General features: G+C 62.4%; 1 protein-coding gene across 3 annotated transcripts; it reads left to right on the forward strand.

Annotated features, from left to right (window-relative positions):
- The first annotated feature begins 8,557 nt into the window (after nucleotides 1-8,557).
- Nucleotides 8,558-21,003, forward strand: LOXL3 (lysyl oxidase like 3). Of its 3 annotated transcripts, XM_074147336.1 has the most exons (15): nucleotides 8,558-8,873; nucleotides 9,544-9,707; nucleotides 10,924-11,135; nucleotides 11,675-11,728; nucleotides 14,362-14,421; nucleotides 14,695-14,914; nucleotides 15,212-15,392; nucleotides 15,727-15,881; nucleotides 16,715-16,888; nucleotides 17,450-17,612; nucleotides 18,140-18,383; nucleotides 18,937-19,052; nucleotides 19,292-19,428; nucleotides 19,928-20,039; nucleotides 20,296-21,003. In XM_074147336.1, exons 1-15 carry the CDS (start codon nucleotides 8,564-8,566, stop codon nucleotides 20,367-20,369), a joined length of 2,376 nt encoding a protein of 791 aa, XP_074003437.1. In that variant the 5' UTR covers nucleotides 8,558-8,563; the 3' UTR covers nucleotides 20,370-21,003. The 3 variants fall into 3 exon arrangements, with proteins under 3 accessions (XP_074003437.1, XP_074003438.1, XP_074003439.1); XM_074147337.1 differs by lacking the exon at nucleotides 11,675-11,728 and having other exon boundaries at nucleotides 8,564-8,873; XM_074147338.1 differs by lacking the exons at nucleotides 11,675-11,728; nucleotides 14,362-14,421 and having other exon boundaries at nucleotides 8,564-8,873.
- Nucleotides 21,004-22,127: the final 1,124 nt, after the last annotated feature.

The raw sequence follows: 22,127 nt of genomic DNA on the forward strand, positions 1-22,127 counted from the left end.
GGGATGGGATCCCCCAGGGCCTGGGCCTTCCCTCTGGTCATGGCTGCCTTGTGGGTCTGGGGGCCACTGCACATCCAGGATGGGCAGGAGGACCAAGGGGTGGGGACGTCTGTCCAGCCATGCTACTGCAGCCTCTGGAAAAGTGCTGGGAGAGATGGGTGGAAGGAGCAAACCGTCACTGAAGGTTTCTTTTCCTTGCCCTCCACAGCTGGCTGCCCCCTGGCCCCAGGGGTGAGGAGGAGGTTGGAGCAGGGGTGGCCAAGAGGCCAGGAGCAGGGGGCACTTGGGCAGCCCTGCCCTTCCCTTGCCAGGAGTCCCTCTTGCCATGCCCAGAGAGCCACTCCGAAGGGTGGCAGCATTCCTGTCCTTGTATCCGAGGCTGCCGTGGGTGACCCACGCTGGACGGGGAGCTCAGTGCTGCCGGGCTGGTGGGACCCAGTGCCCACGGCCACGCGGGTGGGAGCAAGGCTCAGGGACCCGCCACGGGCGAGCGGGGAGGGCTGGGCTGTTCGGAGGAAGGGCTGTGGCTGCCCACCCCCGCAGCGGCGGGGCAGCCCCAGAGTCTCCGTCCCTGGGGTCCGGTGCCGGCTCCGCAGCTGAGCCCAGTCGGGGCGGGGGCCCCGGTGGGGCCGGCCCCAGCCCAGGGCGTGGGCCAGGGGCGCGGGGCCCGTCCTCGCCGTACCGGCGGCGGGGCCGGGGCGGCGGGGCGGCACGGGCCGGCCCCGGACACTTGGGCACGGCGTGGGGCGGGCCGGGGCGGAGAGGGGCGGCACGGCACGGCACGGCACGGCACGGCTCCGCTCCGCTCCGCTCCGCTCCGCCGGTACTCGGCTGGAGGCTCTCGCTCGGCGCTGCCGGAGCCGCGGAGACGAGAGGTACCGCCCGGGGCAGCCGAGCGGGACCGGCGGGGAGCGCGTCTCGGCACTGTCCCGGCACCCGCGGAGCCCGTCTGGTCCTGCCAGGACGCGGGCGGGGGCGGGGGTGGGGGCGGCCGGGTGGGGGGGTGCCGCCGTGCCGCTCCCGCCGTGGCAGCGTGGGGCTGGGGGTGCCCCGGGGCGGGGGCGGTGGGGAGCGGGGCCGAGTGCGTGGGGTCTGGGTTTCTGATGTGCGGCGGTTGTGCAGCCACCGGCGATGGGGCAGGGAGGGGCCGTGGGGGTGCCGGTTTCACCACCCCACAACCCCCTGGTTGTCGAAGGGTGTCTGGGCCGTGCCGGTGGGGTGCGGGCTTCGGCTTTCCCCTGGTTGTCGGGAGGGTGCCCGGCGTTTGCTACAGAAAGCTTGCTTTGTGCGCTCTGCCGGCGGTGGGGAGCTGTGTTAGCTGCGTCGCCGGTCCCTGCGTGGGAGAGGGTGCGGGCAGAGCGTGTTTCCCGCCCACTCGATGGGAAGGGGTGCCCAGCAGACCCAGCAGGTCTGTGGGGTGCCGCATCGGGGCTGTGCAGCCACACCGTATCCCCGAGCAGGCTTCGGGAGGCTTGTTTGCTGAGCTGTGGTTTACAAAGGCCAGTGGAGACTCAGGATTTCCATGAAGATGGAATTTGCTGTGGCCCTTGGAAGAGAGGATGGATGAAGGGATGTGAGGCGTGAGGGCTGGGGATGCGTTCCCTCTTCACTACTGGCCCTGCGTCTTCCCAGCTGCTCTCCAGAGGAGCAGGCAGGCAGCTGAGCAGGTCACCTATAGCTCCCAGTAGCTCCAAGCAGGCTGCCTCTCTGCTCTGGGGTGCCTGGGCCCCCCCGGACCCCACCGCCTGCCTCTCAGCCTGTCTGGGCTCTCGAGACTGGCTGATGGCTGCAGCGTCTGCACATTCCTCTGGGGTCTTTCCCTCCCTCCTGCAGCTGGTTCCTCCCAGGGCTGCCCCTCCAGAGCCCAGGAGAGCCCAGTGCAGAGCAGGCAGCCCCTGGCAGAGCTGAGGGCCCTTCTGTGTCCTGGGGAAACTGGGTGGTGTTAGGAACTGCAAAGAGCTGTAGTGTGACCTGCCCTGGCTTAGAGGGTGACAGCAGGACAGGGGGATATCAGGTAGCCCAATGGGGCTGGACCCAGAGTCAGCCGGGGAAGGGAAGCGCAGTCCTGGTGTGCACTCAGTGCTCTGCCCCAGCTGACACCCTGGGCAGCCCCAAGAGCTGGGGTATGCTGTCCACAGCAGTGTCCCTGTCACTGCCCAGGATGGGGACACACAGCAGGATAGCGTGGACAGGCATCCTGCCTTTGAGGCAGTGAGCTCCCAGCCAGTGGGAGGTGGGTAGTGTTGGGAGGTGTCTCCAAGCCTGCCAAGATTCCCAGGCTTCTGTGGTGGCCCTGGGCTGCTCCCTGGTGTTTCTAGGACCAGTTCAGCTGTGGAGCCCTGCTGCCCTCCAGACCTTGGCTGTGCTCACCCCAGAGTTTCGATCCTATGGGGTCCCAGCAGGCAGGGAGCTAAGTGGGGGTGTTGGGGCTTCCCCAGTTCATGTACACACACTCCTGGCACCCCATGGCTGCCAGGAAGCAGGAATAGTGGAGCAGGCCCATCCAGGCAGCCAGGATTGCGAAAGCGCCAGCGCTGGGCTGTGCGTGCTGGGGCCCTGGGGAGAAGGGAAGGGATGGATCCGCACATCTGAAGCCATGGGACCCACCAGACCTTCTCCTGCTCCGAGTGCTGGGGACGCGACCCCACGCTCTCAGGGATGTCCTGTTGTGGGCCTAGGCAGAGTGTGACCATGTCATCCCTTAAACTTCCCAAGGAAGGATAAACAGAGGGAGCTTCTTCCTCCTTGTGCTGGCGAGTTTCCCAGGTCTTTGGTCACTTGTGCTGCTCTTCTCTGAGTCCTTCCACTCGTCAGTGCCTGTGTTGCTCCATGTCCCTGTGCGTGTATCCAAGGCCTCTGCTAAGAGAACATGTTGCTGTGGTGCCCACCATGGCCCAGCTGCTGTGGCCTGGGATGTCATCCCTGTGCCGTGGGGATGCCCTGTGCTTGGCTGCCCTAACACACGCTGATCAAATGTGCCAACTTGCCGGGGGCCCCGGTTCATCAGGAGCTGCCCCTTCCCAAGATCTGTTTGCCCTTCATGGGGGTTTTGCTGGGACAGACTGATACCCCTCTGGGTGCTCGGCGAGTGCCGAATGGCACATCAGGTTGGAACAGTCCTTGGGAGCCAGCAGCCTCCCTGGGCTCTGGGCACCCCTCATCCAGCACCACTCAGCCCCTCCAGCATAGCTGAGGTGCAGCCCCTGTGCAAGATGCAGTCAGGGGAGTAGAGCGATGGAGGGTACAGGCCCTGCGGGGGCACAGGAGCCACCATTGTCCATTGGGACAGGCAGATCCAGTGGGGCTGGCATGGGAGCAGGTGAAGATGTGCCATGGCTTCTGCTGCCATGCAGGGCTGCCCTCAGCACCAAAGGGTCCCTGCACCCATGCCAGCCTCGGCAGCATGGGGCCGAGGCCAGGGCAGTGCAGGGAGCCCTGGGGTTTCAGCCCTGCAGGGCTCTCAGATGCCCAGCTGCCAGCACCAGCTGTGCTGCGGGCCGGGATGTGGCCCTGGGCCCTGTGCACGCCCGGCTGGGACATTCCTGAGGTTTCCTCGGCAGTGGGGAGGCCCCGGGCTGCTCTCCGGCTCCCACGCCCAGCATTCGCTCGGGGCCAGCCCGTCCTCCCGAGCCCTTTCCGCTTGCAGCGTGAGGGCTGCTGTGTGTCTGAGCCTGCTCGTGTGCTGGGGTGGGCACGTTCGGCACGGCACAGCCCAGCCGGCGGCTCTGGCAGGAGCCCCAATCCAAGAGGAGACTGTCCCTGGCTGGAGCAGGCAGCTGGCAGCAGGGGCGCTGGGACAGGTGAGGCTGGGTAGGACTGTGCCCAGCTTCTACTAAAACGTGTGGCGGCAGCAGCCAGGGGACACATCTGGACACCCTGTCCCTGTCCCAGGCGATTCCCAGCCCCCTGCCCCTCCGCAGGTTCTGGCTGGCCATGCCAAGGCTGTCTGCACCTCTGCCTTTCACCCTCTCCAGGGGATGTGTGCAGTTCCTGCAGATTCCTGGTCCTCTGAAAGCACCAGTGCTCATGTCCTCCTGCTGTGCTGCTGGTGGCACCAGCTGTCCTGTGTGCTAACAGGGTGGGAGCTGTCGCCCTGGTGGGACACTTGCTTTCAGCAGGAATAGCCCATGGAGGCTGGGGAAAGCAGTGCACCTTCCCCTGGCCAGAGATGGGAAGGAGATGAGAAATCTCCCTTGGAACTCTTGTGGTGGTTGATCATTCCCTCCAGGGTGGAGGGACACCTTCCCGGCTTGTCTGTCCCAGCCGAAGAGCCCCAGCCCTGGCAAGGATCTTGTGCCCTTCTGCCATGCCAGGACTGTGGTCCCATAAGATTGTGTCAGGGCTGGAGGGAAGGGGCCCCAGACTGAAACCGGGAGATGCTGCGCAGGGATCAGCCCCATCTGCCGGCCTGCAGAGCTGTGCCGCAGCTCCCCGGGACGGCCCCGCCGGGACTGGGGGTGGGCTCCCCGGGAGCAAAGCCTGCCAGCAGAGCGGGGAAGTCGGGCAACGTCACACGGCTGGGGAAGAGCAAACGCGCTGCTTGGGTTTCAGACTGTGGAAAAAGTGATCTGGACAATGAGAGCCCTGTTAGCCTGACCTCCCTGGCACATGGACTCGGAGCTCGTTCAGAGGAGGAGATAGTACGGAAATGACTCGTGCCATGCCCTGGGGAGCTGACACTGCCAGCCCCACAGCTATCCTAGGTTATCCTGGGTGCGGGAAGTGCTGTTGGCCTGTGCAGACCTCAGCAGGGCATTTCACTGGAAAATTGCAAGATGAGTGGCAGGAGCTGAGGGCAGGCTGAGCTGCAAGGGCAGAGGAAGTACGGTGGGAATGAGGGATGCTAGAGCCTGAGCGGAGGAAAGCCATGACCGGAGAGAAGAGTGCCGAGGGTGGCAGCAGGCTGGGGTTAATGCAGAAATGAATGGCAGAAGCTTGAGCAGGTTCAGAGGCTACTGAAGGACTGTGAGGAAGAGAAATCCACAGTGGGCTTTTAAATACAGAGGCTGAGGTAGCTGACCTGGGGGTGCCAGAGTGGGGCTGCAGCTGGATGTCCCTGCCCTGTCCCAGGGCACCTCCTGCCACTGCTGTAGGGCTTGGAACCATTTGGCTCTCGCACCAACCACCACGGTGTCAGGACATGGAGGCCCTCCCAGCATCAGCTTTTCTGGCTGTGCCTTGTTCCCAGCCGGACGTGGGGCCAGGAGCTCATCTGGCAGGGCTGTGAGACTGCAGGCACATGGTGGGGCTGCCCCATGTCACTGCAGGGCTGTGTCTCACTGGCATCCATGATTTTGGTGATGATCCTGCTCGGTCTGAGCATATCAGATCCTGGAGGTCACACTGATGGGGCTCAGTAGGGACTGGGGCTCTGTGGGGACTCAGTGCTTTGCCACACAAAGCCCAAGCACTTTCTCAGGTGCCATGTTCTGGTCTCTGGTCCCAAATGCTTTGTTCCTAAATGCACAGGTTTAAATTTTCCTTGTAGTGGAGGATATAGGCTATATGATGCCATTTTACCACACTGTCCAAGTCTGTCCCCATCACAGTTCTGCACACTCCCACCCATTTCTGTCTTTGCAGACTGTACCAGGAGAGGACTTTTTTCCTCCTCCAGACACGGTTTTGCTTTGAAAAGCATGTGATCCTCACCAGAAGGCCCACAGAGTGGTGACTTCCCAGTTGTATCCACATTTTAGTTCCAGCAGGTGACCAGTTTTAATCCACTTAGTAGAAGGTGCACTGATTTTGTTGAGTGCTAATTATTCATTAAAAGGTGGTGCAAGATGAATTGAATGCCTTCCAGTCTCAGCCTGTTATATCAACACAGTTACTCCAATTAACCAAACCTGTGATCTCATAAAAGGTCATACCGGCTTTCTGACACGGGCTATTTCTGCAGAACTGGGGAGATTGGCATTAATTGCGCTGCTGTCCTTTAGCGTTTTGTTGACCCCATTGCAAAACAAGTTGGAGCCTGCCCGCAGTCCGCAGCAGCAGAGATCATCTTGCTCGTTGAGTGCAAGTGCCGGTGAAGCTTTTAGTCCCTATGCACTTCCAGCTTTCCCAGTCTCCCAAGGTGTGTTACAATTAGCACAGAATTTGTGGGTTGTGCAAAGTGGTATAGCTCTGGGGATTTACAATTCTTCATTTGGACAGGGGGGATGTCCCCTCAGTCGCCAATGGGCAGAATAAGAAGTGTTCTATTACAGCTGTGAGATGGTAAGCTCATCCCTTCTCTGCTTTCCAGACAAAGCAGAGATGTGGATGGGATGTTCCTGCCCTGCCTGCCCCTTGCAAGCCCAGAGACCCCACTCCCTGAGCTGCTGGCAGGGCTGGGGTGGCCTTTTGCGCCTGCCCTCCTCTTTCCGCTGCCATAACAGGCTGATTAAATGGTTCAGCAAAGCGTTTCCCTGCTGCCTGCCCGCAAATATGCTTCCCGCTGGGCTTTGTTTTGTTCTCGCGGTGCCAAAGCAGGCAGCTGAGGTGTGGGGAGCCCAGAGCCAGCTCCCACCAGCCCCAGGGCTCGTGGGCTGCCCTGAGCCAGGTCTCATTCCTGCCTGCTGCTGTGTCTCCATCAGCACTGTGGTGTCCCCCATTCCCCAGGCTGTGACACAGGAGAGAGACAGACCTGGATCTGATGTGATTGCCCCAAGGGGGTTCATGTGCTTCCCGCCACATGTCTTGCACTGGCCTGGACTGGTGTTGGTCCTTGTACTACCCTTCACCCTCTCTCCCTGAGCATCCCTGCGGCCACCAGGGACTCATCTCAAGGGACTCGCTGCTCTTGGTGGCACCTCCAATGTGGTGCATGCCTGGGCAACATCTTCAGGGGTTTTGTTGGTACAACAGGCATGGAAAAGGGGCTGCCTCTGGGCATCATCCTGTTTTATCCTTGCCTTGGGTCCAGGAGGCATTCCCAGAAGCTGGAGGGGTGACCTGGCTTCCATCATCTGGAAAAGTGACCAGAGCAGGAAGAGGGCCAATTCTGGCTAGCAGAGCCTCTGTGGAAACCCTGCCCCAGGTGCTGGCGGGTCAATGGGTTGATTGTGCCAGCCCAGTGTTGGTGGTCAGGCTGACAGCGAGGCCCCAGAGAGGCTGTGCTCTCCTAAGGGGAACTCCACATCCCCTTTGCTCTGTGAGGACCCCCTTCCCAAAGCTGCTGCAGGGACCTTGCTGTCACCCCACAGGTGCCCAGAGGCCAGGAGCAAAGGGGCAACACATGGACAGGCCTTAGTCCAGTGGCTCCTACAACGTGGCACCTAAAGAGCAGAAGGGGTCCCCGAGGATGTCCCAGTACACCCGTGCAATCCCACTGAAGTGGCATGTAGGCAGTGAGCCGTGAGAGGGCAGGGATGAAGGCTCGCAGGGCAGCGTGCTGGCTAAGGAAGCATGCTGGCACCATGGGGAGGGTCCTGTGAGAAGGGTCCCTGTGGCACAGCCCCACGCTGGGAGCATGTGCGGGATTTGCATTTGTTTTCACTGAATTTCACTTCCTCGGTAACCGTGTAGCTAAACATTGGAGTCTTAAATCAGCCCTACTTGTGGGTGAGCCAGACCTTATTCTTTTTAATGTTGTCTAATGACAAACACAATCTGTGTGAGTGCAGGATCTGCTCTCAGGGTGGGAGATGTAGGGCACAGAGACATATTTCTGGTGGGCCTGTCCTGGGGGGGACTCCCAGGTTTGGGGGTGTGCTTTCCCACCTGTGGAAGGGACTGGCTGGAAGGGTGACGTGAAGCTGTGGTGGCAGGAGGCAGGCAGTGAGCCCAGCCTGGAGCAGGGCTGACACTGCCCATGCAGAAATGCGGTTCTTGGGCTGCCGTGGCACCCATGGGGTTAAAGTGGTCCCTGGCGGGATGAATGGGAATAGAGCATGGGAAGTCGGTTCACAGAGAAGTGTTTTCACCATTGTTTGCTGATGGGGCTGGTGCAGGAATACCACATCTCCCTCAGGTATTCAGGGAGCCACAGATGTTATTGGAGGGCTGGAGAAATGCTGCACAGAGAGGAATGTGAAAGGCTCTGGCCGCCTTTTTCCTCGCAGTGGGCAGGAGCGTGGGCTGGCAGCCCCTCACCACCAGTGGCCATTGCACTGCTCCCGGTGGATGAAGCTCCTGGCCGGTCCAGCTCGGCTTTCCTTGGGCTCTGGTCCCATTTCAGCTCCTTCTGCTCTGGCAGCTGATCCCCTCCTTTCTGTGTCTCTCCTTGGGGTGACGCACACCCCTTTGCCTGTCTGCCCTTTGGCACAGGAGATGTGAGCTGGTGGTGTGGTGGTAGTGGTTGTTGGCAGAGGGGTGTGAGGTGCTGGGGAGGCGCTGGGCAGAGACCTGGCCCTGGGGGTGCAGGGCCAGTGCGGGGGGCTGCACATAGGGAGCACCGGGCGGGCAGCAAGAGCCAACTGGCTCCACCTGGGGACGAGACGCATGGGAATGCTGGTGCTGAGCAGAGCTGCCTGTGAGCCGGGGGTTTAACCAGCTGGATAAGGGGAGCTTGGTGTTTTGCATGGCTCATCCATCCCACATGCCTTGACCCCTTCTGCCCTCACAGAGCCGAGCTGCCATGGGAAGCTGCGGCACGTGGGCACGGCAGGAGCTGCTGGTGCTGCTGAGCAGCGTGTGGCTGTGGGTGGGCAGCACCCAGCCCACCCCCCCGGGTCCCACGCACACCCCCGGACCCCAGCTGAAGTTTCGCCTGGCTGGCTACCCGCGCAAGCACAACGAGGGCCGCGTGGAGGTCTTCTACAACGATGAGTGGGGCACCATCTGCGATGATGACTTCACGCTGGCCAACGCGCAAGTCCTGTGCCGGCACCTCGGCTTTGTGGCTGCCACTGGCTGGGCCCACAGCGCCAAGTACGGCAAAGGCGTTGGTAAGAGAGGAGCGGTGGGCACAGCCCCCCCATACTGCATGAGCCTGGGCCAGCCTGGCTGTGGCTGCACATCAGCCCCCTGCCATGGGGTGGTGTGCGTGGCCCTGGTGGCGGGACAGGGGGCCAGGCAGGTCGTGGGTTTGCTGAATGCCTGGCAGTGTGTGTGCATGTGTGTGTGCACATGCATGTGTGTGCACATGGAAAGCTGGCTGGGAAACTCTGTGTGTTTGTGTGTGAGCAGCTGTGCATGTATCCAGGGTGGCTGCAGGCAGGCACTGCAGCGGTGGGGATGTGCATGCCTCTGGGGGTTTTAGGGGGGCTGTAGGTCTGGGCTACTGTGGGCATATGGTGCAGGGGTGTGGTGGGTTGTGCTGCAGGTGAGATGCTGTAAAGACCCCAGGGGGCACGTTACATGGGGGCGTTGTGTCTGGCAGAGCAGCTCCTTGGGGAGGTGGAAACTCCCCGTCTGCAGATCCCCCCACTCAGGGCTTTACTCTTGGCATTTCACCAGCCTCATTTGTGCCAGGGGAGGGCTGCCTCCAGCCCAACATCCACACTCCTGCTGTACACCTGCGTGGTCCCTGGCTGTGCTCCACGGGTACCTCCCCTGCTCCCAGGAGTTGATGTATGGGCTGGGCCCCCCCTAACCCTTGGCCCTGATGTCTGGCAGGGCGGATCTGGCTGGACAACGTGAATTGTGCGGGAGGAGAGAAGAGCATTGCGGACTGCAAACACCGGGGCTGGGGGAACAGTGATTGCAGCCATGAGGAAGATGCGGGTGTCATCTGCAAGGACGAGCGCATCCCAGGCTTCAAGGACTCCAATGTCATCGAGGTGAGGAAGCTGCTGGCCAGGGTGGGCAGCTGGTGCTGCCCAGGATCCTGCAGAGCCAGCTGTCAGGAGCTCTGCTGTGGGGCAGCTCTGCTGTGGGGCAGCCCAGCCTGGCCGCAGTCCTCCCCAAATAGTCAGGAGGCAGCCTCACCACCACACACTGGCAGGGTCCCTGTGTGCAGGACCAGGGGACTCTGTCGGTGCCTTCTCTCAACCATAGCACTCGGGCTGTCCCCATCTCCCGTGGAAAGAGGAACATGCTACCCCTCTGCCCTGGCTCCCAGGGTGCCCCTGAGTTGTGTGAACACATATTTCCCTGGGGTGGGCCCAGCCCAGCCAGGCGCTGGGGCTGTAGGGAGCAGTTGGCACTGTGCTGGGCCACCCTGCAGCAGGCACATCCCTCCCCTGCCCTGCATGGGACCCCAGCGCTGCCACGACCTCCTCTGAGCATCCCGAGCTGCTGATTCCCCCAGCAGCTTCTCTGGGCCAGGGGGTCTGTGTGTCTCACATCCCTGCAGCTTGTTTTCTTCTTTCTCCTGCTTGCTGGGGACCCTCATTCCCAGACCTGCTCCTCCATGCTGCACTCCTCTGGCACACTTGGCCTCTCCCTCTCACTTTGTCTCTTCCAAGCTCTCTGTTTCTCAGACCAGCTTTCATGGCTGCCCTTCTCTTCCCAGCTGGGGTTCTTGTTTCCCCCAGACATGGTGCCTGAGGAGGATGAGGCTCTGCTCAGGATGTGGCTTGGGTGTGGGACCATGGCACAGCTCTGGCCGTGGGATGGCAGGTCTCCTGTGGGGCGAGTGGGGTTGGGGCTGTGTCCTGCAGGGTGTTCCCAGTGTCCTGGCACCCCCTGCTGCTGTCCTGCTCTGGGTGGGTGCTTGGGCTTGGGGTGGTCTGGTCACCCTCCCTCGGGGTGCATGGTCCCGAGGTGATGGGATGGCAGCACTGGCCCTTCTGGCCACGCTCCCAGGAGATGCACCCAGAAGGGCAGGGAGACATGGGGCACTGGCTGCACAGGATGGGGTTAGGTCCTTGGCCCCCAGGGCTGTCAGATGTGGCCTGCAGGGATGCAGGACCTGGCTGTCCCTGCTCTCCACCTGGGACTTGGGATCCCACCTCCTGCGGGTGCCTGCATCCTTGGGACATCCTTGGGAAAGGGCTGGCAGGGAGCCGGGGCAGCAGGGTGCAGTGGAAGCTTGTGCTGACCTGTGCCCTGCAGACAGAGCAGAGCCACGTGGAGGAGGTCCGCCTGCGGTCGGTGGTGTCTGGGTCCCGGAGGCAGCTGCCAGTGACGGAGGGCATCGTGGAGGTGCGCTACAAGGATGGCTGGGCACAGATCTGCGACGAGGGCTGGAACAGCCAGAACAGCCGTGTCATCTGCGGCATGATGGGCTTCCCTGCTGAGAAGAAGGTGAACAGGAACTTCTACAAGTGAGTGAGGCCAGCAGGGAGCCCACGGGGCTAGGGTGTCGGAGCAGAGCTGGGAGCACAGGGCTGGGACAGAGCTGAGGACAGTGCCAGGGACACGGGGCAGTGCTGGGGGAACAGCAGGTGTCCATGCTGTTGGGCATTGTGGCTCCCCAGCATCCCTCCCGTGCCTGTTGCTCTCCAGTGCTAGCCACAGCTGGCCATATGGCCGCTTGCTAACCAAGCCAGGGGGCAGTGGTGCATCAGGGGGGCCACGGCTGCATACCTGCCCCATGCACAACTGCAGAGGCTGCTCCAAGAGGGCAGCTTTCACTCCCTGGCAGGGGTGCACCTCCACATTTCCCTCTGGCAGGGAGTGTGGTGTTCCCTGTGCCAAAGGGAGGTTTTCAGCTGAGTCAGTCAGGGATGCTCCAGCAGCACCACGGCTGGAGCAAAGGATCCATTGGTATGGGCATGGGCATGATACCCATGGCATGGGGCCCAGTGTGGCACCTGGCACTGCACCCACCCCTAACTGGGCAGCTGTGGTGTTGCTCCCACAGGCGGTTGAAGCGCGCAGCCAGGATGAAGGGCCGGAGCCTGAAGCCAGGCAGCAGGTAAGGGGCCGGGGCGCCCCATCTGCTGAGCCCTTGGCGGAGATGGGCTGTCCGGCCCCACCGGTCTCTGCCATCAGAACGGATCCTGGCACAAATGGATCCAGATGGAGCAGACCAAGAGCCCAGGCTGTGCTGGGCAGGCAGGACCAACCCCACCCTGGTGGGACCTGTCTGTGCACACCGGCGTCCCTCATTCCCCATGAGAGACAATCTTTCTCCCAGGCTTGCCACACCCCAGGCAGAGCAGCCCCCATCCCACGCACCAGGCAGGAGTCCTGGCACAGGGGTCAGGGTCTGCAGCGCAGACCCACTGTGGGCAGGATTCCCTGGGAGACACAGAGAGGCCTGCAATGTCCTGTGCTGCAGCCCCATGGAGACCTGGAGGCCTCAGAGTGGAGCTGTCTCTCCTGGCGGATGGGGAGGGAGGGTTGTCGAAATGGGCTGCTTTCATGAGAAAGCAGCAGCGGGGAAGCTGGAAAGGCTGTGCACCCCTCCATTCCCTGCGGGGTGGGCTGGTGCAGGCATGAGAGCACCCGCTCAGCAGCACTAACGGTGCTGGGCACCAGGGTGTGGGGCATGGCAGTGCTGCCAGTGCTGGGCAGCAGTGTGATGGGCACGGTGCAGCAGGTCTTGTTATGAGTGCTGCATCTGCTCGGGATCTCTTGCACCCTCTGCCCACTCGCTCTTGCTGCCTTCCTGCCAGTCCCAGGGATAGTCTGGCTGCCCTTTCCCTCCATCTCTCAACCTTGCTGCCAGATTTGGTGGTGGGTGCAGCGAGCCAGAGCCCATCCTCTCTGGGTTATAGCATGGCACTTCTCATCTGAGTCCACTGCTGCACGGAAACCAGCACACGACCTTGCCCTGGTCCCACCACCTTCCCTGGTGCCGAAGGTGCCCCACACTCTGGACCCATCCCAAGCTCTTCATTGTGGCACTTCCCAGCTTTGTGTCCCCAACAGGCATCCTCACCAGCTCCTGCAGCCCTGCCTGCACGGGTGATAGAAATCCAGACGGGGTCAGCCCATGGGGTCTCCTCAAACCTGCACGCACAGGTCCCACTCACTTCAACGTGCTGTTATTTGTCTGGTTTGGTGCTGGCTGCCCCTTTTCCAATAAGCAGCTATTTCTCCTGCAGCACTGGGTGAAATTCTTTGTGAAGTCCGTGAATCTGCCGTGTGCTCCCTTCCCTCTGACTGAAGCAGGAACTGTCTCCTGAAAGCCACATGCTGTTTTGGTGGGGCTGATAAATTTAGGGCTGCATGACTACAGTCATATGTGGAGTCACAGGTTAATCCAGGCTGGAAGGGACCTTGGGGAGTCCTGGTCCAACCCCCAGTGTGGAGCAGGGCCAGCTGCGGGTCAGCCCAGGGTTTTATCCAGTTGGCTATTGAAAACCTCTGAGGATGGAGATCCCACAGCCTCGTGGCCTCTGCTCCAATGCTGAACAGCCCTCATGGGGAAAAAGTTTTCCTTACACCAATTCTGAGCCTCACATTGCCAGTTACACCTGTTTTCTCTCCTGCTCTTCCCTCCCATGGCTGGAAGAGCTGGGCTCTGGCTCCCTGACAGCCCCTTGCAGGTGCAGGTCCAGGTCCATCTGTCTCGGCCCCCGGCTGGAGCAGCCCTGCACCCCCATCTCTCCTCCAACCCTGACTGTCTCAGTGGCCCTCCCCAGAGCTCGCGTTGCTTAGCTGGTTTCTTTCTTGTACTGGGGACCCAGAACTGGGTGCAGGATTGAGAGGTCATTTCATGAGTGCAAAGGGGCACTGATGTCCTTCATCTGGACGTTTGAATCCCAGTTCCTGGCAGCCCTGTGCTGTATCTTGGGGCTCGCTGGGCTGTGTGGGATGACACAAACTTGCCGGTGGAGTCAGTTGCCAGGCTTGGTTTTGCCTTGTCCCTGGCAGGGTGGCAGTCCCCTGCCCTGTTTTGAGGCACTCTGCTCTTCACTCCTTGTGGTCCCTGGGGTTTTGGCCCTGCTTGGCACCTTCCTCCCTGAGTGAAGCCAAGCATTTGAGCGTGTTGGGACCATACCTACATCATGTGTGTGCCAGCCCCAGGCAGCCTCATCTTCCCTGCAGCACTGAGCGTGTGCCCAGGGAGCTCCCCTTGCTGGTAGAGGGTCCTTTCAAGCCTGCAGTGAGTGTCACCATGCCCTGTGACACCGGGGACAGCACTCGCTGCCTGCGCTGCTTGCTTGGTGCTGTGCTTGCTGGGCGTCCCACTCCCCTTGGAGCATGGCGCAGTGACGTTGTCCGGTGTCTGGATGAGGACATGGGCACACCTCACTTGTACCCGGCGGATCAAATTGTTGCCAGTGGCGTTTGATCTTCTGCTGTGTGGCAAGGCAGTACAGGATGTTGCTGCATCCGGCACAGTTTCCTGGTGGGAGGTGGGCAGGAAACTGCATCATTGCTGTGGAGGGCAGTTCTGTCACATTGCTGGCAGCAGATGATGCCATTGCACCCATGTGTGACACAAAGGGGACGTGCATGAGTCTCCCTAGGAGGCCAATGTGCCCAGTTCAGTCTTCAGTGACAACCGGGGCAGGCTGTGCTCCCTGTGTCACTGCAGCCAGTGGAGGTGACAGCCTGAGGCCTTGGGCTCCTTGACGGTTGTTTTCTGTTTTCCAGGCTGGCCTCCAAATCTCGGCCTAAACAAAAGCGCAGGGAGGATGTAGGGTCCAAGAAGAGGTAAATGGCTCTGGTGGAGAGCCTGAGTGCCAGGAGCCCCACTCAGTGCCATCGGCACTGTGCGTGTCCCCGTGCTGCTGGGGATGTGGGGCAGGCAGCCGGTGAGGGGTGGGTGATCTGCAGGCACAGAGCATCTCTCCCCCAGGGGACAGTGTAAGGGGCACGGACAGCGAGTGCAGCCACAGGCAGGGTGGCCATCGACACCTCTGCTGCTGGTTGGCCATGCCAGTCCTGTCTCAGGACTCCTCTCTCAGGACTCCTCTCTCCTTGCAGGCTCTTCACGGAGCGGCAGCAGCTCAACTACCGCCTGCACTCTGTGTCCTGCACGGGGACAGAGGTGCACCTCTCCATGTGCTCCTTCGAGTTCTACCGGGGCAACACCTCAGCTGCCTGTGGGGCCGGCATGCCCGCTGTTGTCAGCTGCGTGCCTGGGCCCCTCTTTGCCACTGGCAATGGCCACAAGAAGAAGCAGCGCCAACAGCAGCAGGGCCAGGTGAGCCCCTTGGGGAGGGGGCCAAGTCCTGTGGTGGCCCACAGCCGGCTGCTGCAGGGCTCTGACCCCTGGGCTGCACCCGAGAGTGGGTGTGCGGGTCCCTGGGTGACCAACTCATGGAGTAGAAGGTGGGGATGGTGTCCTCTCCCTGCACATCCCAGGCATCACAGCCAGCAACCTCTGTGCTGCACTGTGTTGTGCCACACCATGCTGTGCCATGCTGTGTTGCACTGTGCCATACCGTGCTGTCCCATACCATGTTGTCGCTTACCGTACCTTGACCTTGCTCCCCTGCAGCCGCGGATCCGGCTGAAGGGTGGTGCGAAGGTCGGCGAGGGCCGTGTCGAGGTGCTCAAGAGCAGCGAGTGGGGCACCATCTGTGACGACCGCTGGAACCTGCTGTCAGCCAGCGTGGTGTGCCGAGAGCTGGGCTTCGGCAGCGCCAAGGAGGCCCTCACCGGGGCACGCATGGGCCAAGGTGAGGGTGCTGGGGTGGAGGGGCCAGGCATCGCCCTCCTGCCTGTGGACAAGGCACTTGACTGGGTGCAAGGCTCTGCTGGGCTGGGGGGAACCATGGTTGGGCTTGTCCTGTGGGCACCTGGCTGCCAGTCACACGTGGTGCAGGGCTTGCCCCAAGCATCCCCAGGGGTCTGTGGCCACTCAGCCATGCTGCCCTGGGCAGTAGCCATGGGGGCCAGGAGTGTGCCAGGCTCTCTCGGTGCACGGTTTAGGAGCAAAGGCAGCCATGAGGAGTGGATGGCCATGGCTGTTCCTGTGTCACTGGGACCTGACTCCCTCTGTCCCCCTGGCAGGGACGGGGCCCATCCACATCAACGAGGTGCAGTGCCTGGGCACTGAGAAGTCCCTTTGGAGCTGCCCCTTCAAGAACATCACACAGGAGGACTGCAAGCACACGGAAGATGCGGCCGTCCGCTGCAACATCCCCTACATGGGCTACGAGAACCTGGTGCGCTCTGTGGGGGACTGCCAGCATCTGTGGGGCCACGGTGCCTGGCAGGTCCCAGCACTGGGGCCCCCAGAGTGGGCTGCTGGGGGAGGGCCCGTGGGACCAGCTGTAGGATGGCCCATCATCTCTCCTCCTCTGCACCCCATCACACCCCACACATGTTCCCCTGGTGTGAGGCAAGGGCTGCCCTGGGGGCCTTTGGGATTTTGCAGGTGGGAGTCCCAAGCTGCCCCTGTGAGGAGTAAAGGTGGAAGGGGGGGCCATGGGGAACTGTGGGTGCCCTGTAGTACCCTGCTGTATGGGGTGGTGTGGGGCAACTGCTCCCTGCTGCTCTCCCTGCTGCCAGCCCATGCCAGCTCCCCAGCAGAAGCACCAGAAAAAAAAATCACTGTGGGTCAACCAAGAGAGATTTTTTTTTTTTACTGATGATGAAATGAGCGAATGGAACCCCATGTTCCTGTTTGCCCTGCCCTGTCATTTCATCTGCTTTGGGCTTTTTAATAATTTTTAACTTTCATACCTGTCATTTCTGAAATGAGAATGCCATTTCAAAATGAACCATTTTTCCTGCTTTGGTGAGACAGTTCCCAAACTCACAAGCAATTTCTTGGCCCCAAACCCACCATTTTTGGTGAAGTCCCTGCTGACCAAAGCTGTGCTTGGCTCCGCTCAGCTCCTGGCTGCCACTTCCCTGTGTGCCCCAAAGTCCCTGGCTCAGGGTCCATCTGGGTGCGGCAGCTGGGTGCTGGGCAGGACCATCCTGCGGGATGCAGCCCCAGCAGCAGGAGCATCACTTATGACAATGATGATGCTGCCACTGCTTCTCTCTGCAGATTCGGCTGAGCGGGGGCCGGAGCCGCTTCGAGGGGCGGGTCGAGGTGGCGGTGGGGGCTGGTGACGGGGACCAGCCGCGCTGGGGTCTGGTCTGCGGCGAAGGCTGGGGTACGCTGGAGGCGATGGTGGCCTGTCGCCAGCTGGGTCTGGGATTCGCTAACCACGGCTTACAAGTAGGTGCCAGCACCAGCTTGGCCAGGGCAGCGAGCCACCACCAGCACTGCTTCGCGGGGATGGGGACAGGATGGGACAGGGGACAGGGGATGGGGTGGGAGGTGGCATGGTGCGGGATGCCTGCTCATGGCCCCAGGGCTTCCCTGCAGATCCGCCTAGCCGGCGGGAGGACGACATTTGAAGGCCGTGTGGAGGTGAAGCGAGGCAGTAAGTGGGGCACGGTGTGCAGCGATGGCTGGACCACCAAGGAGGCAATGGTGGCCTGTCGCCAGCTCGGCCTGGGCTACTCCCTGCACGCAGTGACGGTAGGTGCCGGCGGGGAGGCCCCTGGTGACACCCCAGCAAGCACAGGCACCGGCGCTTCCCTGACAGCTGTGGGGTTGTATGGGGACAAAGGCATGTGACCGCTCCGTGCCATGGGACGGGACCCTCGTGGGCAGCCTGGGTACGTGGGCAGGGCTGCACTGTGGCTGGGTGCTGGCTGCAGCCTGGGCGTGCATGAGCTGGGTGACCCATGGTGGCCAGCCCTGCCACCCAGCCTGTCTCGCCTTCCTCCCCAGGAGACGTGGTACTGGGATGCCAGCAATGTGACGGAGATGGTGCTGAGTGGGGTGAAGTGTGCTGGCCATGAGATGTCCCTGAGCCACTGCCAGCACCATGGCACCAGCCTGAACTGCAGGAACACGGGCACACGCTTTGCCGCGGGTGTCATCTGCTCCGAGAGTGAGCGGCGGTGGGGGCTGTGGACAATGGGGGCTGTGGGCAATGGGGTGTGTGGGCAGTGAGGGCTGCAGGCAATGGGGGCTGTGGGCAATGGGGTGTGTGGGTGGTGGGGTCTGTGGGCAATGGAGGCTGTGGGCAATGGGTTGTGTGGGTGGTGGGAGCTGCGGGCAATGGGGGCTGTGGGCAAAGGGGTCTGCGGAGAATGGGGGCTGTGGGCAATGGGGTGTGTGGGTGGTGGGGGCTGCAGGCAGTGGGATCTGTGGGCCATGGGGTCTGCAGGCTGTGGGGTCTGCGGGCAATGGTGCTCCAGGGCCAGGGGCTGCAGATAATGGGGCTATGAGCAATGGAGCTGTGGGTGATGGGGTTTGCAGATGACGGGGCTGCAGGGTCAGCCTGTGCCCAGCCCATGGGGAGGGCACGCGTTCCCTTGGCTGCCTCAGCTGCCTGTGCTGGCCACTCGCCCCGTCCCTGCTGCCCGCCCAGCATCGGGGCAGCCGTCTGTCCCTGAGCAGCCGCCTGCTCCCCAGCCGCCTCCGACCTCCTGCTGCACGCCCCGCTGGTGCAGGAGACGGCCTACATCGAGGACCGGCCGCTGCACATGCTGTACTGCGCCGCCGAGGAGAACTGCCTCTCCAGCTCGGCCCGCCTGGCCAACTGGCCCTATGGGCACCGCCGCCTGCTCCGCTTCTCCTCCCAGATCCACAACAACGGCCGTGCCGACTTCCGCCCCAAGGCTGGACGGCACTCCTGGGTCTGGCACGAGTGCCACCGGTGCGTGCACGGCACGGGCAGGGACGGGCATGCAGGCAGGGGGACAGCCTGGGCTGGGGGCGGTCAGGGGAGGGGAGAGGGCGATGGTGCTGCTCGGGTGGGCTGGGTGAGGGTGACGCGGGGTGAAGGTGACGCTGGGTGCAGGTGATGCCAGGTGAGGCACCCTTTGCTGCCCAGTGTCCAGTTTTACCTGCTTTGGCTGAGGGCTGTCCCTGGACGAGCAGTGTTGGGGCTGGGGGCCCTGGGGGGGCAGGAATGGGGCTGCAGGCTGTGCCCTGCAAGCTGAGCCCCCTGCTTGCCTGGGCCATCTGGCTTGGGGACAGCCGTGTCCCCTCCCAGGGCTGAGCTCTGCCCAATTTCACAGCACTGCAGCCTCAGAGCAGGGACTGTGGGGACCTTCCCCGACAGCGAGGGTCTGGGCAGGGGACCCGCCGTAGGACAGGATGAGTCTCTTGTCTGCTCTGTAGGGCTCCTCCTCTGCCCCCAGCATCCCCTGAGCTCCCCAGTGCCCGGGCACTGGTGCAGCTGGGGCACTGTGGGCTCCCTCTTGCAGGCACTACCACAGCATGGACATCTTCACCCACTATGACATCCTGACCCCGAACGGCACCAAGGTGGCGGAGGGACACAAGGCCAGCTTCTGCCTCGAGGACACCGAGTGTGAGGAAGGTGGGCGCCAAGGGGCTTTGTGGCACCATCCCTGCCCATATCCCCACTGTGGGGCTGCCCATCCCCAGCCATTGCTGGGAGTTGGAGCCATTGGGAGTTGGACTAGATGATCTTTATGGTCCCTTCCAACTGTAAAAATTCAGTGAAATTGCACACGCTGGGGCCAGGCTGGGGGTGACACGGGGACTGTGCAGAGACGGCTGCAGCAGAGACGAGCCACACTCTCTTCCTGCCCACAGATGTGGCCAAGCGGTACGAGTGTGCCAACTTTGGGGAGCAGGGCATCACTGTGGGCTGCTGGGACCTGTACCGGCACGACATCGACTGCCAGTGGATCGACATCACTGATGTGAAGCCAGGCAACTACATCCTGCAGGTGCTGCAGCTGAGCTGCACACACACACACACACACACCCCCCACCTTGCATCCCTCCCACCTGCACTCCCACCCTCTGCCCCTGCACCCCCAGCTCCCAAGCCACCTGGCCCTCTATCCCCTGCTCTCTGAGTGGGTTTGGTGGGGTTGGTGGGATGCATGCTGGTGTGGGACAGTGCCTGTCCTGCCCAGAGACATGCAGGGCTTGTGTGGGACCTGCCTGGGCATGCTTCAGCCTGGGTCTTCCTGCTGCTCGTGGACACATGGAGCATGGTGACAGGGCCACCCCAACACAGCGGCAGCCACCAGCTCCTTGGAGCCCTTCAGCAGATCCCACCGCAGCTGGGGAGACCAATCCTGCCAGGGCTGGGGTGCTGGGGACCGTGCCACAGGCAGCAGCTCTGCCAAGGCTGGGAAGGCCAAGCTGACATGGCACAGGGCTGCAGCACTGCCGGGCGTGGGGCAGGGAGCTGCGACCCTCACTGACAGTGCCCCACAGGTCGTGATCAACCCCAACTTTGAGGTGGCGGAGAGTGACTTCACCAACAATGCCATGAAATGCAACTGCAAGTACGACGGGCACCGCATCTGGGTGCACAGCTGCCACATCGGTAACAGCCCCGGGACGCGGCACAGGGGTGGGGACGAGGGGACACCAGGGCAGGGGGTGTCCTGGCAGGGGTGACCCAGGAGGGGGCTGCAGGAAGCAGTGGGGCTGAGGGCAGGCTATGGGGCTTGGGGCAGGGTGGCCGGGCTGGTGCGGGGAGGCAGGGGCTGAGGTCTCGGGGGCAGCTCGGGTGGGAGCAGAGGTGCTGGTGGGACAGGTGACAAGCAGTGCCTGACATCTCTTGTCTTCTGCTTGCCCAGGTGATGCGCTCAGCGAGGAGGCCAACAAGCGGTTTGAGCAATACCCAGGTCAGCTCAACAACCAGATTTCGTAGGGCCCCGGCCCCTGGGGAGACAGGCATCTCCCTCCCTTGCCCCGCACTGGTGGGAGGAAGCTGCTGGGGGGCCGGTGGGGAGGCCTCATGCCCAGCACCGCCACCACCGTGCCCTGCTGGGGACTGCCCAGGACCCTCACCGTCACCAGCTGCCCTTCCCCACCTTGAGGAGCTGGTGCTGGAGGCACTGCACACCTGCACCTCCCAGCCTGGGGCCACCACCCAACCACTGGCCAGAAGACTCTGCGCCCCTGTCCCCTGGGCTGCGGCACGTGGGTATGGGCCAGGAGGTCCTGTACCCCCCATCGTGCCCGCCTCTGCTCCCAGTCCGTGCCATCCCAGCTGCACTCCACCTCCTGTTCCCTCATCCTGCCCTGATTCCTTTCACCCCCACGGCCCTCACCAGGGCTCTGCCCTCAGCTGGCCCCAGCAGAGCCCAGGACCCACCATCCATGCAGGGACTCACACCCCTGCACAGCACCGGCAGAGCCCCAGGGAGCCCCTTTGTCCCCTGGGGATGGTGTGGCTGCCCCTGCCCTGGCAGCACTGCCTCCAGCTGCCTGGCAGCAGATCCAACACCCATCTCTTAGTTGTAATTTTATTTTCTCTATAAAATTGTCAGTTCTATTTCCCCAACGGCTGCTGGCTGTTCTCTGGGGTGAGACGAGGAGTCTGGCAGGACCAGGAGGCACAGGGCAGGATTGCCTGGCACCCTTGGGCACAGAGCATGGAAGCTGCCCACACCACCAACTCCTGCACCCACCTCCAACACCCACCTGGAGCAAGGAAGCTACCCCCTGCCCACACAGCCCTGGCTGGGTGGGAACCAGCCCCACACCAGTTCCCCCTCACCTGCCTGCACCACCCTCAGCCGGTGCTGGGCTAGGGAAAGACAGCTTTTGGGAGAAGCCCGTGTGGGCAAGAGGAATGGGCCAGCAGGAGCCCAAGCACTGGCCTCAAGCATCCCCACAGCACTGGAGGGAAAACACAGGGCCACCCTGGACAGCAGGGATGCAAAGTGCTGGTTCCCCCACACCAGATGCAATGCAAATGGTATTGAGCAGAAATCCCACCACGGGGCTGTGACCCACGAGGATTGCAGTCTGGCAGCAGAGATGGGCTGCCTCAACTGGCATGGAGGGAGCAGAGCCCAGCAGAGGCACTTCGGGCAGGGAACAAGGACATGACAAAAGGGCAAAGGCAGGGACACCCCACCTCAGCCAGACACTCTGGGCCCATCTGCAGCAGAGGGATGCAGCCACCTCCACATCACTGGGGGACAGCCTGGGGAGGAAGAGAGGGGCAGCTGGCGGCTGGGCTGGGGCAGGCCCTGGCTCCAGGCAGTGGAAATCACTGCGGTCAGCGCTGCTGGAGCAGCTATGCGAGAAACGCCGCCGGCGTCTCAGCTATTTCCCCTGCGAGCAGCCGGCTGGGGCTTGCCGGGGGAGCAAATTCCTCTGGCGAAGCCAGGGCTGCCTGAAAGGAGGCCTGTTCTCCGGGGCGGGAAGAGCGCAGGGGGGGAGCAGTGGCTCGGAGCCGCCCTTTGCCACAGCACCCCCAAGGAACTGTGCTTCTTTCATCTCCTAAAAATAACAAGCAGGGGCGAGGGCTTGGGAGCCCCATCACGAGCGGGGCCTGGCTCGACACACACATTCCTCCCTGACGGAGCAGGGCTGGACATAGCCCCTCAAGGAAGCCCTCATCTCAGAGCCGTCTGCCTCCCAAAGCCTCTGGCAGGGGCCGGAGCAGAGCAGGAGC

The sequence above is a fragment of the Numenius arquata genome, chromosome 5 (assembly GCF_964106895.1).
Source record: "Numenius arquata chromosome 5, bNumArq3.hap1.1, whole genome shotgun sequence".
Taxonomy (NCBI): domain Eukaryota; kingdom Metazoa; phylum Chordata; class Aves; order Charadriiformes; family Scolopacidae; genus Numenius; species Numenius arquata.

Excerpts from the sequence above, each read along its gene's own strand:
- LOXL3 (XM_074147336.1), top strand. The coding sequence starts at position 8,564 with ATGGGAAGCTGCGGCACGTGGGCACGGCAGGAGCTGCTGGTGCTGCTG. Across the intron at positions 8,874-9,543 it reads CAAGTACGGCAAAGGCGTTG|GGCGGATCTGGCTGGACAAC; the intron begins GTAAGAGAGGAG and ends GATGTCTGGCAG. Across the intron at positions 9,708-10,923 it reads AGGACTCCAATGTCATCGAG|ACAGAGCAGAGCCACGTGGA; the intron begins GTGAGGAAGCTG and ends TGTGCCCTGCAG.